Below are 22411 nucleotides of genomic sequence, written 5' to 3' on the forward strand. Positions count from 1 at the left end.
AGGACAGTCATTGAAGTCTTCAGTGACAAACACCTGTGAGCTCCAAACAATGTGCTGCTGTGTGAACTACTGGGGGGGGGGGGGGGGGGGGGCAGTGTGGGGGGGGGTCAACAGAGGCTGCTGACATGTTTAATGTTAAACTCTGGGAATGAGAGCGTCAGTCAGCAGATACTAATCAGTGACAGTTAGTGACACACACACACACACACACACACTCACACACACAGGTCACACACTCACACACACACACACTCACACACACACTCACACACACAGGTCACACACACTCACACACACTCACACACACACTCACAGGTCACACACACACTCACACACACACACACACACACACACACACACACACACACACTCACAGGTCACACACACACTCACACACACTCACACACACACTCACAGGTCACACACACTCACACACACACACACACACTCACAGGTCACACACACTCACACACACACACACACACTCACAGGTCACACACACACACACACACACACACACACACACACACTCACAGGTCACACACACTCACACACACACACACTCACAGGTCACACACTCACACACACACACACACACACACTCACAGGTCACACACACACACACACACACACACACACACACACACACACACACTCACAGGTCACACACACACACACACACACACACACACACACACACTCACAGGTCACACACACACACATTCACAGGTCACACACACACACTCACACACACTCACACACAGGTCACACACACACACACACGCTCACACACACACACACACTCACAGGTCACACACTCACACACACACTCTCACACACACACACACACACACTCACACACACACACACACACACGCGAACGTGACCAATCACCTCGAAACAAAATCCTGTTCACAGCTTAACGTGTTTTAACTTCAAATGAAATACAGGAGTTCTGACAGGAAGAGTTCAGTCTTATGAAGTTTATTGGCATGAGGAAACATTGGGCTGATGTTTAAACACTCGACACAATAACGTTATCAGACATGAAATATGACATCCTGTACAGAAATAGTCCATCTTCAGCCGGTCTCGGTCCTGGTGCCGGCCGTGTTTCAGACGCCGTCTGACCGAGACCGACTGACCATTAGTGCAACTACAGACGCTGTCAGTGGAATGCTCGGCTCATGGGGGGGGGCGGCCTCTTCAGGATGGACTCCACAGAGAAGGACAAAGACTCGCCGGACGCCATCTTGGTCCCCACAGGCTTGGACACAAAGTCTCTGGCGTACCTGTCGCTCATTTTTGCGTCCTTGGCCGAGCCTTCCCTGAACTTGCGGCTGGCCTCCTCTAAGAGCTCCTTGCAGTAGGGGGCCCTAAGCTCCGCCCCCGCCCCGGCCCCCCCAGCCTTGTCGCTCAGTGAGTGCTGGATGAGCGAGTGGAAGGAGTTGAGTTTGAAGGAGAGCTTAGCGCCGTCCTTGCTCAGCCTGGTCAGGACTTGGCCAGAGTTTGGGGGATGAGAGTTGTTGGGGAAGGACTGTCCAAAGCTCCTCTTAGGGGGGGAGAAGGCTGAGCACTCCCTCTGCCCCCCAGGGGCCACACCTGGCGCTTTGGGCTCGGCCCGCTGGCGACCCGGTGAGTCCTGTGGCGCGGCGGCTCGAGATCCCTCCAGTTGAGCCGCCGCCTCCTGCTCCGGCGGCTGGCTGTCGGCAGCCATCAGCTTGGGCTCCCACACGGCGCCCGGCTTCATGTTCTGCACCGCCGTGGCGTTGAAGAGGCACTGCTGGTAGAGCAGAGCGTCGCCCAGGTTGGCAGCACCGCGGGGCCACATCATGAAGCCGCCTCGTGACGGCTGCAGCGGGTAGTGGCGGTAGGTGGTGGCCACGCTGACGTTGGAAGAGATGAGTTCGACGTTGGCCGAGGCGGGGGGGTACGGCCCGGACAGATCCAGGCAGGCGGGGCCGAGGAGGCCGCACAGCTCTTTGGGCTGCGGCTCCACCGGGGCCGTCGGCGAGTAGGCCGTCTTGTAGTTGTACTCGGCGGCGTGGTGCAGCACGTTGTTGGGGAAGAGGAGCGAGGCCGTGGCCGCCTGGCTGCTCTCCAGCAGCTCGCGCTCCTTGTACTCCCGCTCCAGCATGATGCTCTCCAGCTCCTTGTCGGCGAAGGCCCGCCTCTTCCTCATGCGGTCGCTCAGCGGCGGGGGCAGCGACGGGCTGGCCGCCAGGAAGGAGTCGGTCTGCACCGGACGGTATCCTGCCATCAGAGAAAGACGTTCAGTCAGAGTGTGAGACGGTCACAGTGTTTCAGACTACAGCTGAGGCAGACATGCAGGAGAACAGGTCATGCTGGAGAACAGGTCATGCTGGAGCTAAAGGTCATGCGTGCTGTGACAGAGAAATAACCACATGCCAAAGAGGAGAGAGTCGCTGCTTACAGACGGGAACTAGTCCTGCTCACTGCCGGCTGTTAGTGGAAAGAGAAGCGAGAGGAAGATGAGCAGCGTTAGACGGACAGAGACAAACATCCAAACACGCTCTGAGCCGGCGTCACCTTCCAGGATGCTTTTGGCGAGCATGGTGGACGGTCGCATGTGCCGCTGATATATCGTCCTCCTCTCTGCCGGACTCTGTTTCCCAGAGATCCCTTTCTTATCCTGAGAAATAAAGAACACCAACACAGCTGGAGTCTCACGTGTTTGGATAAAATAACCAATAATCAATAAAAGGATCCCTCTGCTGTTTTCATATGATAGAAATACGGCACAGCTACAAATCACCACGTTTCACCGCTGAACACGCTAAATAAATCAGCCCGTAAACCTTCAACACAGAAAAAACTGTTTTTCCACTAAACTGAGACGTAAAAGCAACAAATTCAGCCGAGAAACGCGTTAAACACAGAAATCAGACAAACTACGATAGTTATATATCACACACACACACACACACACACACACACTTAAGAGTATGACCGTCTGTTGGAGAATCTAATAATAATAAATGAAAGTGTGTTGATGAAGCAGTATTATTGATAATAACTCCCACAGAACAGGTAGTTTATGTTCTGACCTCCGACACACAGACAGCAGCCATGATCACCATCACACATATTTATATGTAAACCTGTTTGCGTCTCTGACGGAGAGCAAACCTTTTGTTCCAGAGCTCAGTGCACATCATCATCATCATCATCATCAACATCAACACTTCCAGCTTCACCTGGTTGCCATAGAAACAAAGGGAGCCCTGTGCTGCTGTAGAGGGCCAGTAGGTCACCGGTGGCCTGTGATCATGTGTGTGGAGCTAACTTACTGTATTCAGGAGAAGGTCTGGGTGATTATCTGTTATCAGAGGGAACAAACTGCTCCTGCTCCATGTGTCCGATGATAAACTGACTTTTACTTTTAATTATCTGCTGCTGAGCAAAAGCACACACACACACACACACACACACACACACACACCCGGGCCCCGGACCTTACCTCCGTGGCCTGCTGCCTCCTGAGCGCCACCTGCGCCGCCATGACCCGCTGCCGCTCCACCACCAGCAGGCAGTTGGCGCACTGGCAGTCCCTCCAGCGGCAGAAGCGCTTGTGGCCCTTCAGGCAGGACACCACGCCGTGGTTGCGGCAGCGAGCGCACTTCGGCGTCCGGCTCAGCTTCCTCTGGTCCCCCGGACTCAGGCCGCTGGGGCCCGGCCGGTCTTCGGCCTTCTCGCCGTCTCCGTCGTCCTCGGAGGCGGCGGGGCCGAGCGGCGCCGAGCCGGGGGCCTCCGCCGGGTCCCGGCCTGCACCGTCCGCCTCCAGAGTCTCCACGTCGATCTCAAAGTCACAGCCGGAGCCGTCAGACATGTCTGCACACACCGAGCACGGACAGGATCAATCGGTCGATCAGTTGGTTCTGTGTGTGTAATCAGGAGCAGTTAACCCTTAGTGCGCCGTGAGCAAAAGAACACACTTGACTTTTTGTAAATTATCAGAAGGGTCAATAAAAACTGTGCAGTTTCAAAAAATTAGAATTTTCTGGCAATTATGTCCTGATTCAGGCTTTAAAGGGTTAACACACATACTTTTACATTCACATTTATATCAGACAGAAATATTTATATCAGACAGAAATATTTATATCAGACAGAAATATTTAGATTAGACAGAAACACATTTACACTGTTGCCCATAAAGTGTGAATAATTGTTCAATACCCCCAATTTATTAAAGCCTGAATCCACAGTCTGCAGGTTAATTGTGGTTTAAGTTTCACTGTGATCTGTTTGGAAGAGTTTGATCAATAAAGTTGAGAAGATATAAACTTTATTTATCAAGAATCAATCACAATCATTTCATGAGAAGAGGGGAAAAACATTTTAGTCCAACTTTATGGGCAGAAATATTTATATTAGACAGAAATATTTATATTAGACAGAGATATTTATATTAGACAGAAATATTTATATTAGACAGAAATAATTTTATTAGACAGAAATATTTATATTAGACAGAAATATTTATATTAGACAGAGATATTTATATTAGACAGAAATATTTATATTAGACAGAGATATTTATATTAGACAGAGATATTTATGTTAGACACATTAGATGCATTTAGGCCCAAATTATACATAATTTAAATTTTGCAGATAGACATCTAAATCTATTCATATTATAGAGAAATTATTTAAATAAGTTCTTTATCATAAAGACATTTTTAATAGATAGAAAGAAATTTGAATTATGCAGAAATATATTTAAATACATTTATATGATACATAGAGATGTTTTATTTTAATATGAAGTTTCTGTCAGGTTCAGGATTCAGTCTAAAGAACACCAGGATTTAGGTTTATATCATTTATATTTATGTTTGGATTGATGTTTATATCATTTATATTTATGTTTGGATTGATGTTTATATCATTTATATTTATGTTTGGATTGATGTTTATATTATTTATATTTATGTTTGGATTGATGTTTATATCATTTATATTTATGTTTGGATTGATGTTTATATCATTTATATTTATGTTTGGATTGATGTTTATATCATTTAAAGATTTCAGTTTAATAATTTATTCCTCACAGAAATAAAACATAATATATATGAACATCAGAAAAGAATGTTTATTTACTTTTTATTGGCTCAAAGGTCCAAATCTGAATATTCCTACTAGAAACCTCGTGTCCAGTCTCCAGCAGCGCTCACGGTCAGCCAATAAACCATCGATCCGGAGCCAAAGGCTGAAGCTGAAGACATTCAATAGGAAATAAAAGAAGTGAGACAGAGCAGCGGGGGTTATTACAGGAGCTAGTTACCATCAGTAGTCTGAGTTAGTCACACTAGTTACTCAGTGACTTTACTAGTTATTATGCTGACTTATCCTAGTCCTGATATTAGTTCTACTAGTTCTTACAGTGTCTCATAGTGACTAATAATCCTGAGTCAGTCGGTCAGTGGACTACAGAGCGGGGGGAGAAGAGGAGCTGAGTTTACCTCCAGCAGCAGAGTCCCGGTTCGAGTCCCGGTCCAGGATCCAGAGCCGGCTGGGACTAGCTGCGGTCATTAGCTGTTGACTGAGCGGACGGAGGTCTGGGGGGGTCCGGGTCTCCTGTGAGGCGGTCTGGGGGGGGTCCGGGTATCCTGTGAGGGTCCGGGTCTCCTCTGAGGCGGACTGGGGGAGCACCTCTCCTATCAACCGCCCCAGCCTGCCTCTCCGCCCCCTGATTGGCTGCTCCTGAACATGCGCCGACCAATCGGATGAGGAGCAGGTACCGAGGGGGCGTGGAGTGTGTGTGTGTGTGGGGGGGGTTCCCTCAGTAACGTGGACTCAGTAATCCGATTACTGTTCTCCCTGAGTGACTGCGTTACCATGGAGACACGTTGGTAATAATAATATAATCATATTGCTGCTGACTGTCTCCCGCTGATCATCAATAGGTTTGATCAGAGATGAATCCGGGACGGTGGTGTGTCTGTGTGACCAGGAGCAGGTAGAAAGCTCCGGGTGGGGCCGTGTGTGTGTGCGTGCTGCAGGTGTCACAGGTGAGCACGGTCACCTGACCGGAAGACCATCACTGTGTTTTCACAACAACCACCTGAACACCGCGTCAGCAGCAGGAACCGCAGGTACCCCCACCTGAGGGCCACCGACACCCCCCCAAACCGGTCTGAACCCCCACACCTGCAGCCCAGGACCCCTCATCATTAATTACAATATTTATCCTCAATACAATTATTGATATATAATATAATACTATTATCAATAATAAGAATACTAATACTATTACTATTATCAATAATAAGAATATTAATACTATTACTATTATCAATAATAAGAATACTAATACTATTACTATTATCAATAATAAGAATATTAATACTATTACTATTATCAATAATAAGAATATTGATAATAATACTTAATAATAATATCGTTGTTGTTGAAAACACATTTTATAAAAACTGAACTAAACACTTATTTTCTATTATTTCAGATCTTAAACTTAATGCTTCATGTCAGGGACAGTTTGGCGTCTCCTGATCAATATGATTGATCTCAAGGGGTCCTTAAGGGATCAGATCATACTGAGGGAGTTCAAGGATCTCCAGAGGAATCCAGGAATCCACAACAGGCCTCCGTGGTCCTTGAGTAGTTTCCAGGCATTAGTGAACACATGTCAAGGACTTGGAAGGTGTTACTAACTTCTTACTTCTTGATCCAGGGGACGTTCGATGGGTCCTTGAATCCTTGGATGTTAAATAATGTAAGGAGGTTCAGTCCGTCTTGTGTCCTGCAGCTCTGTGGCTCTGCCGTCGATGGGAACAGCAGCAGCGTGGTGTTGGAAGCGTCCCGCTGTGAGCCACTGAAGTGTAACCAGATCTGTGAGCGGATCCCGGGATCCCGGTGGGTTAATTAGTCTCTGATGGAGCAGCGACACATGCGGCTGAAGACTAAACCAGGCGGGACCACATTTGTCTCTGTCTGCAGCGCCGACACCTCGACCTCTGCAGGCCGCTCAGAGCAGTAAGAGCGCTCCTGGGTTCAAGGACCGAACAGAGCAGAGGCCCTGTGACGGCCCGACTGTTGTGGAGTCTGTCAGGTTATTGATCCTCATTGACGGATCAGCAGGACTTCACTGTTGAGGTGAAGCTCTTTCTGGACTGCAGCTGATGATTCTCATCATTCTGGTTTGTAAAATAGTGAGAAATGACGTCACAGAGTATCACGTGTGGTTTAAGGGCAGCACCAGTGTGTAAGTCAAGTATTGGTAGCTACATCCTGTGGACTCCTGGTTCCCTGACAGCACAGAGCTGCTCCTCTCCTGCTCTCCTGGTGAATCACCACCATGTGGATGTTCTCAGTCTGATAATAACGTTCCCTCCATGACAGAAGCTAACGGAGCCGTCAGCACATCCAGATGTTGCAGGAACATGAAGGCAGCAGCTTCATGGTGAACTTCTCTTCCTCTCTGAGACTCTTGGTTATTATCACAATAGAATAGAATAGAATAGAATAGAACATAACTAAGGATCATCATTATTATCTCCATGCTAACGTTACTGTGCTCTTTGACAGTTAGACTGACTGACATCCAGGGAGAGCTTTTCTGGGGAGGGGCAGACGGACATCATCATCATGTGCTTAATGCCAGAGGGAGGAGGGAGGAGGGAGGAGGGAGGAGGGACCACCCCCATGACTCAGGAACAGATAAGGCCTACACATTGTAGATTACAGTTTGTAGGCATTTGTGTTTTATTCATGCACACAAAGTGAATACACACCAAACCGGCTGCCCCCCCCAGGCATCACTGTGTTGGCCACCACTGACAGACGGGCTTTCACCTGTCAGCTCCTCAGCAGATCCACATACTGATGTAATGACTGAACTAACCGGGGAGCTGCCCCCAGCCGCTGCTTCAGCCCCCACGTGCTCTAATAACCACAGATGAACTGTTTGCCAGCAAACACCAACAGCAGCCTTTTATTTCACTGCTGCTGTCGTTGGTGTTTTCTGGTGCTGAGCAGGAGCTTCCTCTGACTACCAGAGTCCACTGCTGCCTCCAGCTGCTCAGTGTCAGCAGGGCATCATCAGGGCAGCAGCAGGGCATCATCAGGGCAGCAGCAGGGCATCATCAGGGCATCATCAGGGCATCATCAGGGCAGCATTAGGGCATCATCAGGGCAGCATGAGGGCATCATCATCAGGGCATCATCGTCAGGGCATCATCAGGGCATCATCATCAGGGCATCATCAGGGCATCATCGTCAGGGCATCATCAGGGCATCATCAGGGCATCATCATCAGGGCATCATCAGGGCATCATCATCAGGTCATCATCAGGGCAGCATCATCAGGGCATCATCATCAGGGCAACATCAGGGCATCATCAGGGCAGCATTAGGGCATCATCATCAGGGCATCATCATCAGGGCATCATCAGGGCATCATCAGGGCAGCATCATCAGGGCATCATCATCAGGGCAACATCAGGGCATCATCAGGGCAGCATCAGGGCATCATCAGGGCAGCATTAGGGCATCATCATCAGGGCATCATCGTCAGGGCATCATCAGGTCATCATCAGGGCATCATCAGGGCATCATCATCAGGGCATCATCATCAGGGCATCATCAGGGCATCATCATCAGGGCATCATCAGGGCATCATCAGGGCATCATCATCAGGGCATCATCAGGGCAGCATCAGGGCATCATCATCAGGGCATCATCAGGGCATCATCGTCAGGGCATCATCATCAGGGCAGCATCATCAGGGCATCATCGTCAGGGCATCATCAGGGCATCATCAGGGCAGCATCATCAGGGCATCATCATCAGGGCATCATCAGGGCAGCATCATCAGGGCATCATCAGGGCATCATCGTCAGGGCATCATCAGGGCATCATCAGGGCAGCATCATCAGGGCATCATCAGGGCATCATCAGGGCATAATCATCAGGGCATCATCAGGGCATCATCAGGGCAGCATCATCAGGGCATCATCAGGGCATCATCAGGGCATAATCATCGGGGCATCATCAGGGCAGCATCATCAGGGCATCATCAGGGCATCATCAGGGCATAATCATCGGGGCATCATCGGGTCATCATCAGGGCATCATCGTCAGGGCATCATCAGGGCATCATCATCGGGGCATCATCGGGTCATCATCAGGGCATCATCAGGGCAACATCAGGGCAACATCAGGGCAACATCAGGGCATCATCAGGGCATCATCAGGGCAGCAGCAGGTCATCATCATCAGGTCATCATCATCAGGGCATCATCAGGTCATCATCATCAGGTCATCATCAGGGCATCATCGTCAGGGCATCATCGTCAGGGCATCATCGTCAGGGCATCATCGTCAGGTCATCATCAGGGCATCATCGTCAGGGCATCATCAGGGCATCATCGTCAGGGCATCATCAGGGCATCATCGTCAGGTCATCATCAGGTCATCATCAGGGCATCATCGTCAGGGCATCATCGTCAGGTCATCATCAGGTCATCATCAGGTCATCATCAGGGCAGCAGCAGGGCATCATCGTCAGGGCATCATCGTCAGGTCATCATCAGGGCATCATCGTCAGGTCATCATCAGGGCATCATCGTCAGGGCATCATCAGGGCATCATCGTCAGGGCATCATCGTCAGGTCATCATCAGGGCATCATCAGGGCATCATCAGGTCATCATCAGGTCATCATCAGGTCATCATCAGGGCATCATCGTCAGGTCATCATCAGGGCATCATCGTCAGGTCATCATCAGGGCATCATCAGGGCATCATCAGGTCATCATCAGGTCATCATCAGGGCAGCAGCAGGGCATCATCAGGGCAGCAGCAGGGCAGCAGCAGCCTGTGGCTCCCACCACCTCACACCCACCCAGAGCACCACACAAGCCAACGGAGCGTCCAGCTCTCTGAATACAATATCTGTGTTTGTAGAGCAGCCAATAGGAGCGCTCGCTCTCTCTGAGAGCACCTGTGATTGGACACAGCCTCCTGTCACCAGGTAGATTTACTAAACAGCCCGGAGGAGCACAAGGCCAGTTTACTGTCTGACCAGCTGATCTACAGCATGATGAGGTTATTATGGGATGTTTACCCACTGACACCAAACATAAACTGCAGAGTTCTGATTTAAACCGACAACAACTTCAGCAGGCCCAGAGGCTGCTGCAGCAGTCAGTCAGTCAGTCAGTCAGTCAGTCAGTCAGTCAGTCAGTCAGTGACAGTACCCAGGCTGTCCACTGGGTGTCAGACTGGAGCCGTCTGTAAACAGCAGGTTGACCTCAGTGATGGAAACAGAAACAGAAGAAACCCCAGTTTAACCAGATTAACCAGTTTAACCAGATTAACCAGATTGTGTTTCTACCAGAGGTGTGACCTCAGCGATGGACACAGCCTCAGAAAAGAAACAGTTTGTGGGAAACTATGGAGATCAAATTAGAGATAAAGGATCCTGTCAGCAGGACGGCCAGAAATAATCAATAATAATTATTACTGATAACAATAATCAATAATTATTACTGATAATAATCAATGATAATAATAATCAATGATCTCCTGTGAAACACAGGGATCTCTGGTGTCACCTCCCAGGTGAAGCCACCAGGTGGCAGCATCACAGAGCATTAAAGTGTTAAAGCCCCCCAGGAGACCCTGAACTCAGCAGATGTTACCTGTGGGTCCCTGGTCGGGGTCCCTTCACACACACACACACACACACACACACACACACACACACCTACCTTCACACACACACACACACACACACACACACACCTTCACACCTACCTTCACACACACACACACACACACACACACACACACACACACGCACACACACACCTACCTTCACACACACACACCTACCTTCACACACACACACCTACCTTCACACACACACACACACACACACACACCTTCACACACACACACACACACACACCTACCTTCACACACACACACACCTTCACACACACACACCTTCATACACACACACACACCTACCTTCACACACACACACCTTCACACACACCTTCACACACACACACACACACACTCACACCTTCATACACACACACACACACACACACACCTTCACACACACACACACACACCTTCATACACACACACACACACCTTCACACACACACACACACACCTACCTTCACACACACACACACACACACACACCTTCACACACACACACACACACCTTCACATACACACCTTCATACACACACACACTTTCACACACACCTTCATACACACACACACACCTTCTCACACACACACCTTCACACACACACACACACACCTTCATACACACACACACACACACCTTCACACACACACACACACACCATCATACACATCTTCACACACACACACACACCTTCATACACACCTTTGCACACACACACACCTTCATACACACACCTTCACACACACACACACACACACACACACCTTCACACACACCTTCATACACACCTTCACACACACCTTCACACACACCTTCACACACACACACACGCCTTCATACACACCTTCATACACACCTTCACACACACCTTCATACACACCTTCACATACACACACACACCTTCATACACACCTTCACACACACACACACACCTTCATACACACCTTCACATACACACACACACACCTTCATACACACCTTCACATACACACACACACACCTTCATACACACCTTCACATACACACACACACCTTCATACACACCTTCACATACACACACACACCTTCATACACACCTTCACACACACACACACACACACACACACACCTTCATACACACCTTCACATACACACACACACCTTCATACACACCTTCACACACACACACACACCTTCATACACACCTTCACATACACACACACACACCTTCATACACACCTTCACATACACACACACACCTTCATACACACCTTCACATACACACACACACCTTCATACACACCTTCACACACACCTTCATACACACCTTCACATACACACACACACCTTCATACACACCTTCACATACACACACACACACCTTCATACACACCTTCACATACACACACACACCTTCATACACACCTTCACACACACACACACACACCTTCATACACACCTTCATACACACACACACACCTTCATACACACACACCTTCACACACACACACACACACACACCTTCACACACACACACACACACCTTCATACACACACACACACCTTCATACACACCTTCATACACACACACACACACCTTCACACACACACACACACACACACACACACCTTCATACACACACACACACCTTCATACACACCTTCATACACACACACACACACCTTCACACACACACACACACACACACACCTTCACACACACACACACACACACACACCTTCATACACACACACACACCTTCATACACACCTTCATACACACACACACACACATCTTCATACAGACAAGCAGTTACACACACACATATTTGTCTGTCATCTTTGTGAGGACACTGTTATAATGTATTCCCCAACCCTCACCCCCTCACCCTAACCCTCTCACCCTCTCACCCTCAGAAGACACTGAGGGTCACAGCACTGGAATCTCCTGGACCCTACTGGTCTCTCCTGGTCTCTCCTGGACCCTACTGGTCTCTCCTGGACCCTACTGGTCTCTCCTGGACTCTACCGGTCTCTCCTGGACCCTACTGGTATCTCCTGGACTCTACTGGTCTCTCCTGGACCTCAGTTCTTCGGGGTCCAGCGGTCTCACCTCCAGGTACCTGTGCAGGTCTGAAACAGGCCGGTCTTCTTCCTGGTTCCCACAGGTCAGTGACCATGATGCATTACTGCAGACCCCCCCAGGATGGACAGTATATATGTATTACATTCATACAGCAGCTCATTTTACATGTGGGGGGGTGAGGAAGACCGAGGGGGGGCGAAGGTGGAAACACACCTGCATTACATCACTGCACACACACACACACACACACACACACACACACACACACGCACGGTCATTCCATCTTTTATTTAGTGTTTACACGTTCATCTGATCCAGTCTGCACCTGTATCAGCTCACCTGGGGAGACTGACCCCACCCACCCCCACCTGGACACCCCTTCTTTCTGATGTCAGTGTGAACAACAATGTCTCCTCCTTCTTTGGCTCCATGAAAAACATCAGAAACACAACGAGCTCAGCCAGACCTCTGAGGGGGGGGGGTGGTGAATGAGGGGGGGGGGGATGAAGGGATGAACCCAGGGGGGATGAATGGGGGGGGGGATGAAGGGATGAACGGGGGGATGAATGGGGGGGGGGGATGAAGGGATGAACCCAGGGGGGATTAATGAGGGGGGGGGGATGAAGGGATGAACCGGGGGGGATGAAGGGATGAACCTGATGGAGATTTGCCCCCCCCCCGGACTGAGATGAAGGACATTAATTCTTGGCTTTAGTCTTCATGCACGGTGCTAACATGCTAACTGCTAACAGGAAGTAGCTTCTCTAGCTCTCAGTCTTTTCTTCCCTTCTGTCCACGTGACACCTGAGCGTGCTGCAGGCACACCGGAAGTCACCGACGGACCGGTGAAACGGTTCCGGTGTCCGCGCTGGTTCGGTCCGGCCGACCGGCTCTAGGCGGACGGGTTGAGGATGCGGGAGTCTGTGGAGTCGGAGCGTTCCTCGTAGTCCTCCTCGGGGGAGTACAGGCCGGGTTTGGCCCCCAGCGGACAGCCTTCCTCCGGGACGCCGAGGCGCTGCTCCTCGGAGGGTCTGGAGGGGAGGAGGGGGGAGCTGCGGAACACGGAGCCGGCCGGGCCCGCGGGGGCCGCGGGGGAGAAGGGCGACACGTAGTGCGCGGCGGAGCGGAGCTGGTACTGCTGCTGCAGGGCCACGGTGTTCCACAGGGTCACGTCGTTGTGCACGAACGGGCCTCCGGGGCCGCGCGTCAGGGAGTTGCGCAGCATGAGCGGGTAGCGCGCGGGCTGCGGGAAGGACGGGTGCTGCAGGGGGACCCCCAGCGGGCCGCCGGGGGTCACCACCCCCGAGGCCGAGTCGGACGTGAAGCGGAGGGACTCGGGGACCCGGAAGGCGGAGCCCACCGACCACTTGGCGGAGGAGGACACCGGGTGGTACGAGCCCAGCGCGTGCTCGAACAGGTGTCCGTTTGAGGGCAGCACCAGCGCGTCCGCGTGCGGGTCGGCGTGCGGGTGCGCGCTCCCGTCAGGACTCCGGCTGGACAGCAGCACCTCTATGGCCCCCACCAGGTCCCCCCCGCAGCCTCTGAGGATGAGCTCCAGGACGGGGGGCTTGTGGGCCGGGAAGATCTTCTTGAGGACCTCCAGGGGGGGCCGGTTGGCCCGGAGGCTGAAGGGCAGGCTGATGGAGCCCCCCAGGCCCTCGATCAGCACGCTCTGCTCCGCGGGACCGCCGGGAAACTTGGGGGGGCTCTCGGCTTTGGCCTCCTTCTCGACGCTGCCGGCTTTGGGGAGGCCGCAGCGGGGCCCCTCCGGCTGGGAGGGGGGCTCCGGAGGCTCCGGGGTGTAGCAGGAGTTGGGCTTGGAGCTCTCGGGGGAGCTGACCGGGTCCTGCTCCTTCTCGCTGGAGCTGCTCCCGTTCTCAGCCCCGGACACCTCGTCGGGACCGTCCTCTGCCCCCTCTGCGGACAAACACCCCCCGTTAGACCCAGCGGGAAACTCTGAGCTACTGCTGATGTTAAAAAAATAGTCCAAAATAAAATGAACTCCACTGGGGGGCTTCTGTTTCAAACTAAAATAGAGAAAAGTCACATATTCAACTACAGTAGCAGCAATGAATCCAACCAGCTGCTCGGTGTTTCTATTAGAAATAAAAGAAGAAATGAAGGACTAAGGGGAAATAAACTAACAGCTGTGCTTTAATCACTGTTTGTTAGGAGGAGTTTCTCCTGCTGGAACGGGAATTTATCTCAAACACTTTAAATAAAATAACATTCTCTCTCAGGAGAAAATGTAAAATGACAGAATCACCTTTAAATAGAAACTAAATCCAAAGAGCTCAGAAGCAAAAACACGTTCTGATTATTAGAATCCACTGATAATAAACCAGCAATAATAACATTAGTGGTGAAGTAAGCTTCTGTGCTTTATGTGTTATAGGCACTATTATGTTCTAGTATTATTAGTCTTAGTGTTTATTCTGAATTAGCATCAATATTAATACTAGAATTAGTAATAATAATAGAATTAGTAATATCAGTAGTAGTATCAATGATATGATTAGTAATATTAATAATAGAATTAGTAATATCAGTAGTAGTATCAATGATATGATTAGTAATATTAATAATAGAATTAGTAATAATATCAAGAGATTCAAGATTCTCACATACACAGTTATACACAGTATAATGTGCAGTGAATTTTTCTTAGTGCCTGTTCCAGACAAACAAATAAAATAGAAATAACTATAAAATATATATATATATCAGTAGTAGTATCAATAATAGAATTAGTAATAATATCAGTAGTGGTATCAATAATAGAATTAGTAATAATATCAGTAGTGGTATCAATAATAGAATTAGTAATATTAATAATAGAATTAGTAATAATATCAGTGGGGACAGTATTATTAGCAGTAGTTTATTAGTATTTTATTCTTTGTAATATTAGAACTAGTAATATTATGATTAGTACACTATAGTATCATTAGCAGCATTTCTAGTAGTATTATTACTATAATCAGTAATACTTTTAGCAGTATTATTATTAGTGTTAGTATTACTACTACTAGTCCTAATAGTATTACAAAGAATAAAATATCCTTAGTACAATAATCAGTAATACTACATAATATTAGCAGTGGTTTTATTAGTGTTATTTTGTTCTTTGTAATAGTATTAGGACTAGTAGTAGTAATATTATCATTAGTACAATAATTAGTAATACTATATAATACATTAGTACTATAATATAATACATTAGTACTATAATATAACACATTAGTACTAAAATATAACACATTAGTACTATAATATAACACATTAGTACTATAATATAATACATTAGTACTATAATATAACACATTAGTACTATAATATAACACATTAGTACTATAATATAATACATTAGTACTGTAATATAATACATTAGTACTATAATATAACACATTAGTACTATAATATAATACATTAGTACTATAATATAACACATAATAATAATATTAGCAGTGCTTTTATTACTCTTATTATTCTTAATATTCCCCCCGCAGAAGTGATGGAGTTTCAGTTCTTCCTGTTAAAGTCTCTCTAATCTAAAATAAAGTCTAACCTCCCGGCTCCCCCCCCGTGTCAGTCCCACCTGGGTCTCCCCCCGGAGCTCCGGCCTGCAGAGGCTCTGCGCCGCTCCAGCGCAGCTCCAGGTCTTCGGTCCTCGGCGGGGCTCCCTGGCCGCCGTCGCCGGCTCCGGGGATGCCGATGGCGGGCAGCACCCTGAGGGACTCCGGGATGAGGCTCTCCAGGCTCTCGTTGGCCTGCTGCCGGCGGAGCGCCACCTGCGCCGCCATCACGCGCTGCCGCTCGATGATCAGGATGCACTTCTCGCACGTGCAGTCCTTGAAGCGGCAGTAGCGCTTGTGACCTTTGAGCCACGAGAGCACGCCGTGGTTCCGGCACCGCGCGCACTTGGGGGTCCTCTGGAGCGGGGCCCGGGGCTGGGACACCGGAGCCCCCATGTACAGGTAGGGGGACCCGTAGCCGTTCATCGTGGCGTGGCTGCAGGACGCACGAGAGCTTGTGCAGAGCGGCGAGGCGGGGCGCGAGAGATGGAGGAGCTGCTGCCTCACGCATGACAGGAGCAGACCCCCCCACCAGGCCCACCGCGCACACCTCCAGCCCCCAGCCCCCCCCCACACACACAGAGAAAAAGCAGCTGCAGGTGAGGATCAGATAAGGGCACGTGACTCGTTTACAGCAGGATCCACAGACCTGATCCTCCAGACTCTGTTTGCTCTGGGTACCAGGATCAGGTCTGTGGATCAGGTCTAGAGTCCTGGACCAGCTTTAGTGTGGAGGCTGATTGTTCCTGTTTGGAGAGCGGAGGAGGTCCAGTCTGATCCTGCAGAGCTTCAAGAGCTGAAACTGTTCTAATGTGGGAAAAACATGAAAGTTACCTGAATCACAACCTAAAACAGGAAGAAAGATTTAAAGTCACTCAGCACAAAGAAAGGAAGGAAACACCTGCAGAGTAAAACAGAGAGTTTGTCACACACACACATATGAATATATACACACACACTTATACTTAGTGTGTGTGTGCAGGTCTGCGGCCCCCCCATGCCGCTCTAATAGTGGGCGGTGAAACACGAGCGTCTGTGTGAAAAGGTTCCTTCAGGCAGAAGAGGTGGAGGCGGCTCGGCCCTGCAGCCCGTTAAGCTTTAAAAGAGCCCAAAGCTGAAGGTGAAGCGGGGCAGTTTGATCCGGACCGCTGGGCCCGTGGGAGGACGCCTCGTAAACTTATTAGAGGAAAACACACAGTTTATTCATAAAATAATAAAGTTTATACTGCAGCAGCCTGCTAATGGCAGCAGGCCTCATTTCTCCTCTCACTGGAAACAGCAGGACCATCTGAGCACCTGAACGCACCACGGAGGTACACACACACACACACACACACACACACACACACACAGAAACACACACACACACACACACACACACACACACAGAAACACACACACACACACACACACACACACACACACACACACACACACACACACACACACAGACACAGACACAGACACACACACACACAGACACACAGAGACACACACACAGACACACACAGACACACACACACACACACACAGACACACACACACACACACACACACACACACACACACAGACACACACAGACACACACAGACACACAGACACACACACACACACACACAGACACACACACAGACACACACACACACACACACACACACACACACACAGAGACACACACACAGACACACACACAGACACACACACACACACACACACACACACACACACACACACAGACACACAGACACACACACACACACACACACACAGACACACACACACACATACACACACACACACAGACACACACACAGACACACACACACACACACACAGACACACACACACACACACAGACAGACACACACACACACAGACACACACACACACACACACACACACACACACACACACACAGACAGACAGACAGACACACACACACACACACACACACAGACACACACACACAGACACACACACACACACACACACACACACACAGACACACTCACACACCAGGCTGGAAGCGTCTGCGCTCTGATTGGCTGATTGGCTTCCTGTTTGTCTGATTCAGTTTTGTATTTTAAATAAAGGTTTGAAGTGAGACCGGACCAGACGGGGGGTGACCTCTCCCGGGGTGGGGGGTTATTAAGAGGTGCTGATTGGGGGCGTTGCAGCCACTCAGAAGTCCTGTCACAGACACACTGATTTAGAGTCCTTGGGGAGGAATCAGGCCTCAGTCTCCAGGGAAAAGGGACAGTCCGTAAAACAGCGTGAACACGATCAAACGTTTTAAATGTGACCGCTCGTCACCCAGCGGAGCGTTCAAACAGTCACTTCATTAACTGGATGCTTTTTATCAGGCAGAACTGACGCTCATATTTATTTAACATGAATTAGTTCAGGTCTAATGTTAGATCCAGATCCTGAACGAGGCCGATGCAACACTAACAATAATTATAATAAATAAGTATATTTACAAAGTACACTTTGTAAACTTATTTAGATTTTTATTTCATTCCTTTCTGTAACTGTGTACTGCTTCAACTTTTGTAAAAAAAAAAAAATTCCTTGGGGATGAATAAAGTTGATCTTATTTTATCTTAATTATTGTTATCAACTATAATTTTTTACAAACTTATTTCCATTTGACTTATTGTTTTATCGAGTGTCAGGAACCCCTGTACTTTTACTTCACTACATTTATTCAAACCTTACAGTTATTTTGTCCATAAAAAACAGATATTCTTATATGACGTGATGCAGTATTACAGCACTAATCTACATAAGCTGTCTAAAATTAGTTCCACATAATGAGCTATAAATAATAATAATAATAATAATACTGTGATAAAAATAACATTTCAAGTTCAGGACTTTTACTTGTAACAGAGTGTTTTACAACATATTTCTACTTTTACTGAAGGAACGGATCTGAAGCCTTCTTCCAGCACCGATGATGATGGAAATAATAATAATAATAATAATAATGATAATAGTATGATGTTATAATAATTGTAGTCATGGTATAACAACAGTCATTATCATTATTATTATCATACAGTGATTAGGAGTCATTACAGGACACAGGAATTATTATAACTAATTTAGCAGCTGTCAGTACAAAGTGCTTCACAGTGAAAACAAAAATTAAATCTGAAATATGAGACTAAATGAGTGCGTCAGGAGCAGGTCTGAGGTCAGATTATTAACCTGTTAACGGCCAAATTAAAGTCTGTTAATTAAATTCAGTCTGTCACCAGTTTCTGAACCAAACTGTCTTCATGTGAGAGTCACTCAGTTTGTGTTAAACTCAGTTTACTGTCACAGGAAACTGATGTTGGTGTTTTAAAGGGTCAGTTTGGATCCAAATGAACCCTGAAAATCACCAAAGTCACTCAGTAACACAAAGACACTGACTGATGGAAGCAGCAGCTCCTAAATCCCTGTTTTAGTGAATGTAGTCTGGTGTGTGTGCTGTTTGGTTAAACCAAAAGGATCTTCCAGGTCTCTCTCTGTAGGGATCCTAGAGGATCAGGTAGAGGTAGAGGATCAGGTAAAGGTAGAGGATCAGGTACAGGCAGAGGATCAGGTAAAGGTAGAGGATCAGGTACAGGTAGAGGATCAAGTAAAGGATCAGGTAGAGGATCAGGTACAGGTAAAGGATCAGGTACAGGTAGAGGATCAGGTACAGGCAGAGGATCATGTACAGATAGAGGATCAAGTACAGGTAGAGGATCAAGTAAAGGATCAGGTACAGGTAAAGGATCAAGTAGAGGATCCGGTACCGTCAGAGGATCAGGTAAAGGTAGAGGATCAGGTACAGGATCAGGTACAGGATCAGGTACAGGTAGAGGATCAGGTAAAGGATCAGGTACAGGCAGAGGATCAGGTAGAGGATCAGGTACAGGCAGAGGATCAGGTAAAGGATCAGGTACAGGCAGAGGATCAGGTAAAGGTAGAGGATCAGGTACAGGCAGAGGATCAGGTACAGGCAGAGGATCAGGTACAGGTAGGGGATCAGGTAAAGGATCAGGTACAGGCAGAGGATCAGGTACAGGTAAAGGATCAGGTAAAGGTAGAGGATCAGGTACAGGCAGAGGATCAGGTAAAGGATCAGGTAGAGGATCAGGTACAGGTAGAGGATCAGGTAAAGGATCAGGTACAGGCAGAGGATCAGGTAAAGGTAGAGGATCAGGTACAGGTAGAGGATCAGGTACAGGTAGAGGATCAGGTACAGGATCAGGTACAGGTAGAGGATCAGGTAAAGGATCAGGTACAGGTAGAGGATCAGGTACAGGTAGAGGATCAGGTACAGGCAGAGGATCAGGTACAGGTAGAGGATCAGGTACAGGTAGAGGATCAGGTACAGGCAGAGGATCAGGTAAAGGATCAGGTACAGGTAGAGGATCAGGTACAGACAGAGGATCAGGTACAGGTAGAGGATCAGGTAAAGGATCAGGTACAGGTAGAGGATCAGGTAAAGGATCAGGTACAGGTAGAGGATCAGGTACAGGCAGAGGATCAGGTACAGGTAGAGGATCAGGTACAGGTAAAGGATCAGGTAGAGGATCAGGTGCAGGTAAAGGATCAGGTATAGGTAAAGGATCAGGTAGAGGATTAGGTACAGGTAAAGGATCAGGTACAGGTAAAGGATCAGGTACAGGTAAAGGATCAGGTAGAGGATCAGGTACAGGTAAAGGATCAGGTAGACGTGAGCTGAACAAAAAGCTTTTTTGGCACCTTGTCGTCTAAAGCAGGGCTTTCTTGGCTCCACACAGCCAATCAGAGGAGAGCTGTGTTACCTGGGCAGGTGAGCTGGACTCTGAGACGCCATCAGGTGTGAACGGTGCTGAGCTTTGGCCATCTCCTCCTCTCTTCCAGCGGCCATCACTCCAGGCGTCAAGATGGATGGAGGCAGCAGCAGCTCAAGGAAAACAGCCTCTGTGACCCCCCCCCCGCTGTGACCCCCCCGCTGTACACGGCGGCGGCAGCTACAGAAGGACGGGCGGTCGCCCATGACAACCGTGATAAAATGGCCTCCCTTAACTAAACTCGTAAAGCACGGGGCTATAAAACTCAATCTTCTGTAAAATCCAATTAAGTCATTATCTGACTGATTGTATCTTTAATTGAAAACAGAAGTGACAGTAAATTTCTGTGATATATCAGGATCAATCGATACTGCTGCACAGGCCGCTCTCAGGAGGTGATTTATAATGTCAAAGTCTGCTCGGTAACTCCACATTCTTCTCTCTAAAACCACTGGTGGATGAAATTAAGAGTAAGTGCGTTTCATAAAAAAACAAGACGGTCATGTTATTGATTACAACAGATGGGGCTGAATCCAATGAATGTTCCCACCGCGCAGCGCAGAAAATACAAGTAATCCTCTCTGTCTGCTTTATATTGTTGTTTCCAGCACACACTCACATTTACACTCCATCACCTCCAGCGTTTTTATTTCCCTAAAACTTGTAGCGACATAAACTCCAGGACTCCACATGACTTCTGTTGCTGTCTCATTCCAACACAAACACAGATAAACACTCTGCAAGCAGCGAACAAATCTCCATAAAACAGAAGCAGCTCTCGGCTCCACAGGAACAACAGCCTCCAACCAACACAGAAAACAGTCTGATGATCACCTGGTAGAACACACCTGCGGACACACGGACACGAGTCCTCTGATCGTCAGCATCTCTTCAGGTGATGATGAGGATGATGAGGATGATGAGGATGACGATGGTGCTTCCGTTCGGGGTCGTCAGATAGTTCATGTGATTAAATGTGGGATCAAATTGCGTCAATGTTCTTTAAAATCTACCTGAAGGAATCAGAAATCAATTATAACGTCACCTGATGTACGGGTGCACTCTGAGGCCAGTCTGCACGCCGTGACCATCAGTGATGTCACAGGTGAACCTGTGACATCACTGATGATCACAGGTGAACCTGTGACTGAACCTCCAGTTACCATCAGAAGAAAAGAGACGTCTGCAGCCGACTGCTAAAAGCTACTGGAACTGATACGGCTAAAAACTATACAAG

The 22411-nt window shown here is 48.3% G+C and overlaps 2 protein-coding genes across 2 annotated transcripts; both read right to left on the reverse strand.

Moving 5' to 3' along the window:
* Positions 1 to 985: 985 nt before the first annotated feature.
* On the reverse strand, positions 986 to 5160 carry dmrt2a (doublesex and mab-3 related transcription factor 2a). The gene is made up of 4 exons (XM_070834165.1): positions 5131 to 5160; positions 3482 to 3899; positions 2551 to 2653; positions 986 to 2253 (listed from the first exon to the last, which is right to left on the reverse strand). Exons 2-4 carry the CDS (start codon positions 3848 to 3850, stop codon positions 1169 to 1171), a joined length of 1557 nt encoding a protein of 518 aa, XP_070690266.1. The 5' UTR covers positions 3851 to 3899; positions 5131 to 5160; the 3' UTR covers positions 986 to 1168.
* Positions 5161 to 13676: 8516 nt separating this feature from the next.
* Positions 13677 to 16785, reverse strand: dmrt3a (doublesex and mab-3 related transcription factor 3a). Its single transcript, XM_070833015.1, has 2 exons — positions 16383 to 16785; positions 13677 to 14692 (listed from the first exon to the last, which is right to left on the reverse strand). The coding sequence occupies exons 1-2, from the start codon at positions 16783 to 16785 to the stop codon at positions 13677 to 13679; spliced, it is 1419 nt and encodes a 472-aa protein (XP_070689116.1).
* Positions 16786 to 22411: the final 5626 nt, after the last annotated feature.

Source organism: Pempheris klunzingeri, chromosome 7 (genome assembly GCF_042242105.1).
Source record: "Pempheris klunzingeri isolate RE-2024b chromosome 7, fPemKlu1.hap1, whole genome shotgun sequence".
Taxonomy (NCBI): domain Eukaryota; kingdom Metazoa; phylum Chordata; class Actinopteri; order Acropomatiformes; family Pempheridae; genus Pempheris; species Pempheris klunzingeri.

Excerpts from the sequence above, each read along its gene's own strand:
- dmrt2a (XM_070834165.1), bottom strand. The coding sequence starts at position 3,850 with ATGTCTGACGGCTCCGGCTGTGACTTTGAGATCGACGTGGAGACTCTG. Across the intron at positions 2,654-3,481 it reads GGAGGCAGCAGGCCACGGAG|GATAAGAAAGGGATCTCTGG; the intron begins GTAAGGTCCGGG and ends TTTATTTCTCAG. Across the intron at positions 2,254-2,550 it reads CGCCAAAAGCATCCTGGAAG|GATACCGTCCGGTGCAGACC; the intron begins GTGACGCCGGCT and ends CTCTGATGGCAG.
- dmrt3a (XM_070833015.1), bottom strand. The coding sequence starts at position 16,785 with ATGAACGGCTACGGGTCCCCCTACCTGTACATGGGGGCTCCGGTGTCC. Across the intron at positions 14,693-16,382 it reads AGCTCCGGGGGGAGACCCAG|AGGACGGTCCCGACGAGGTG; the intron begins GTGGGACTGACA and ends CAGAGGGGGCAG.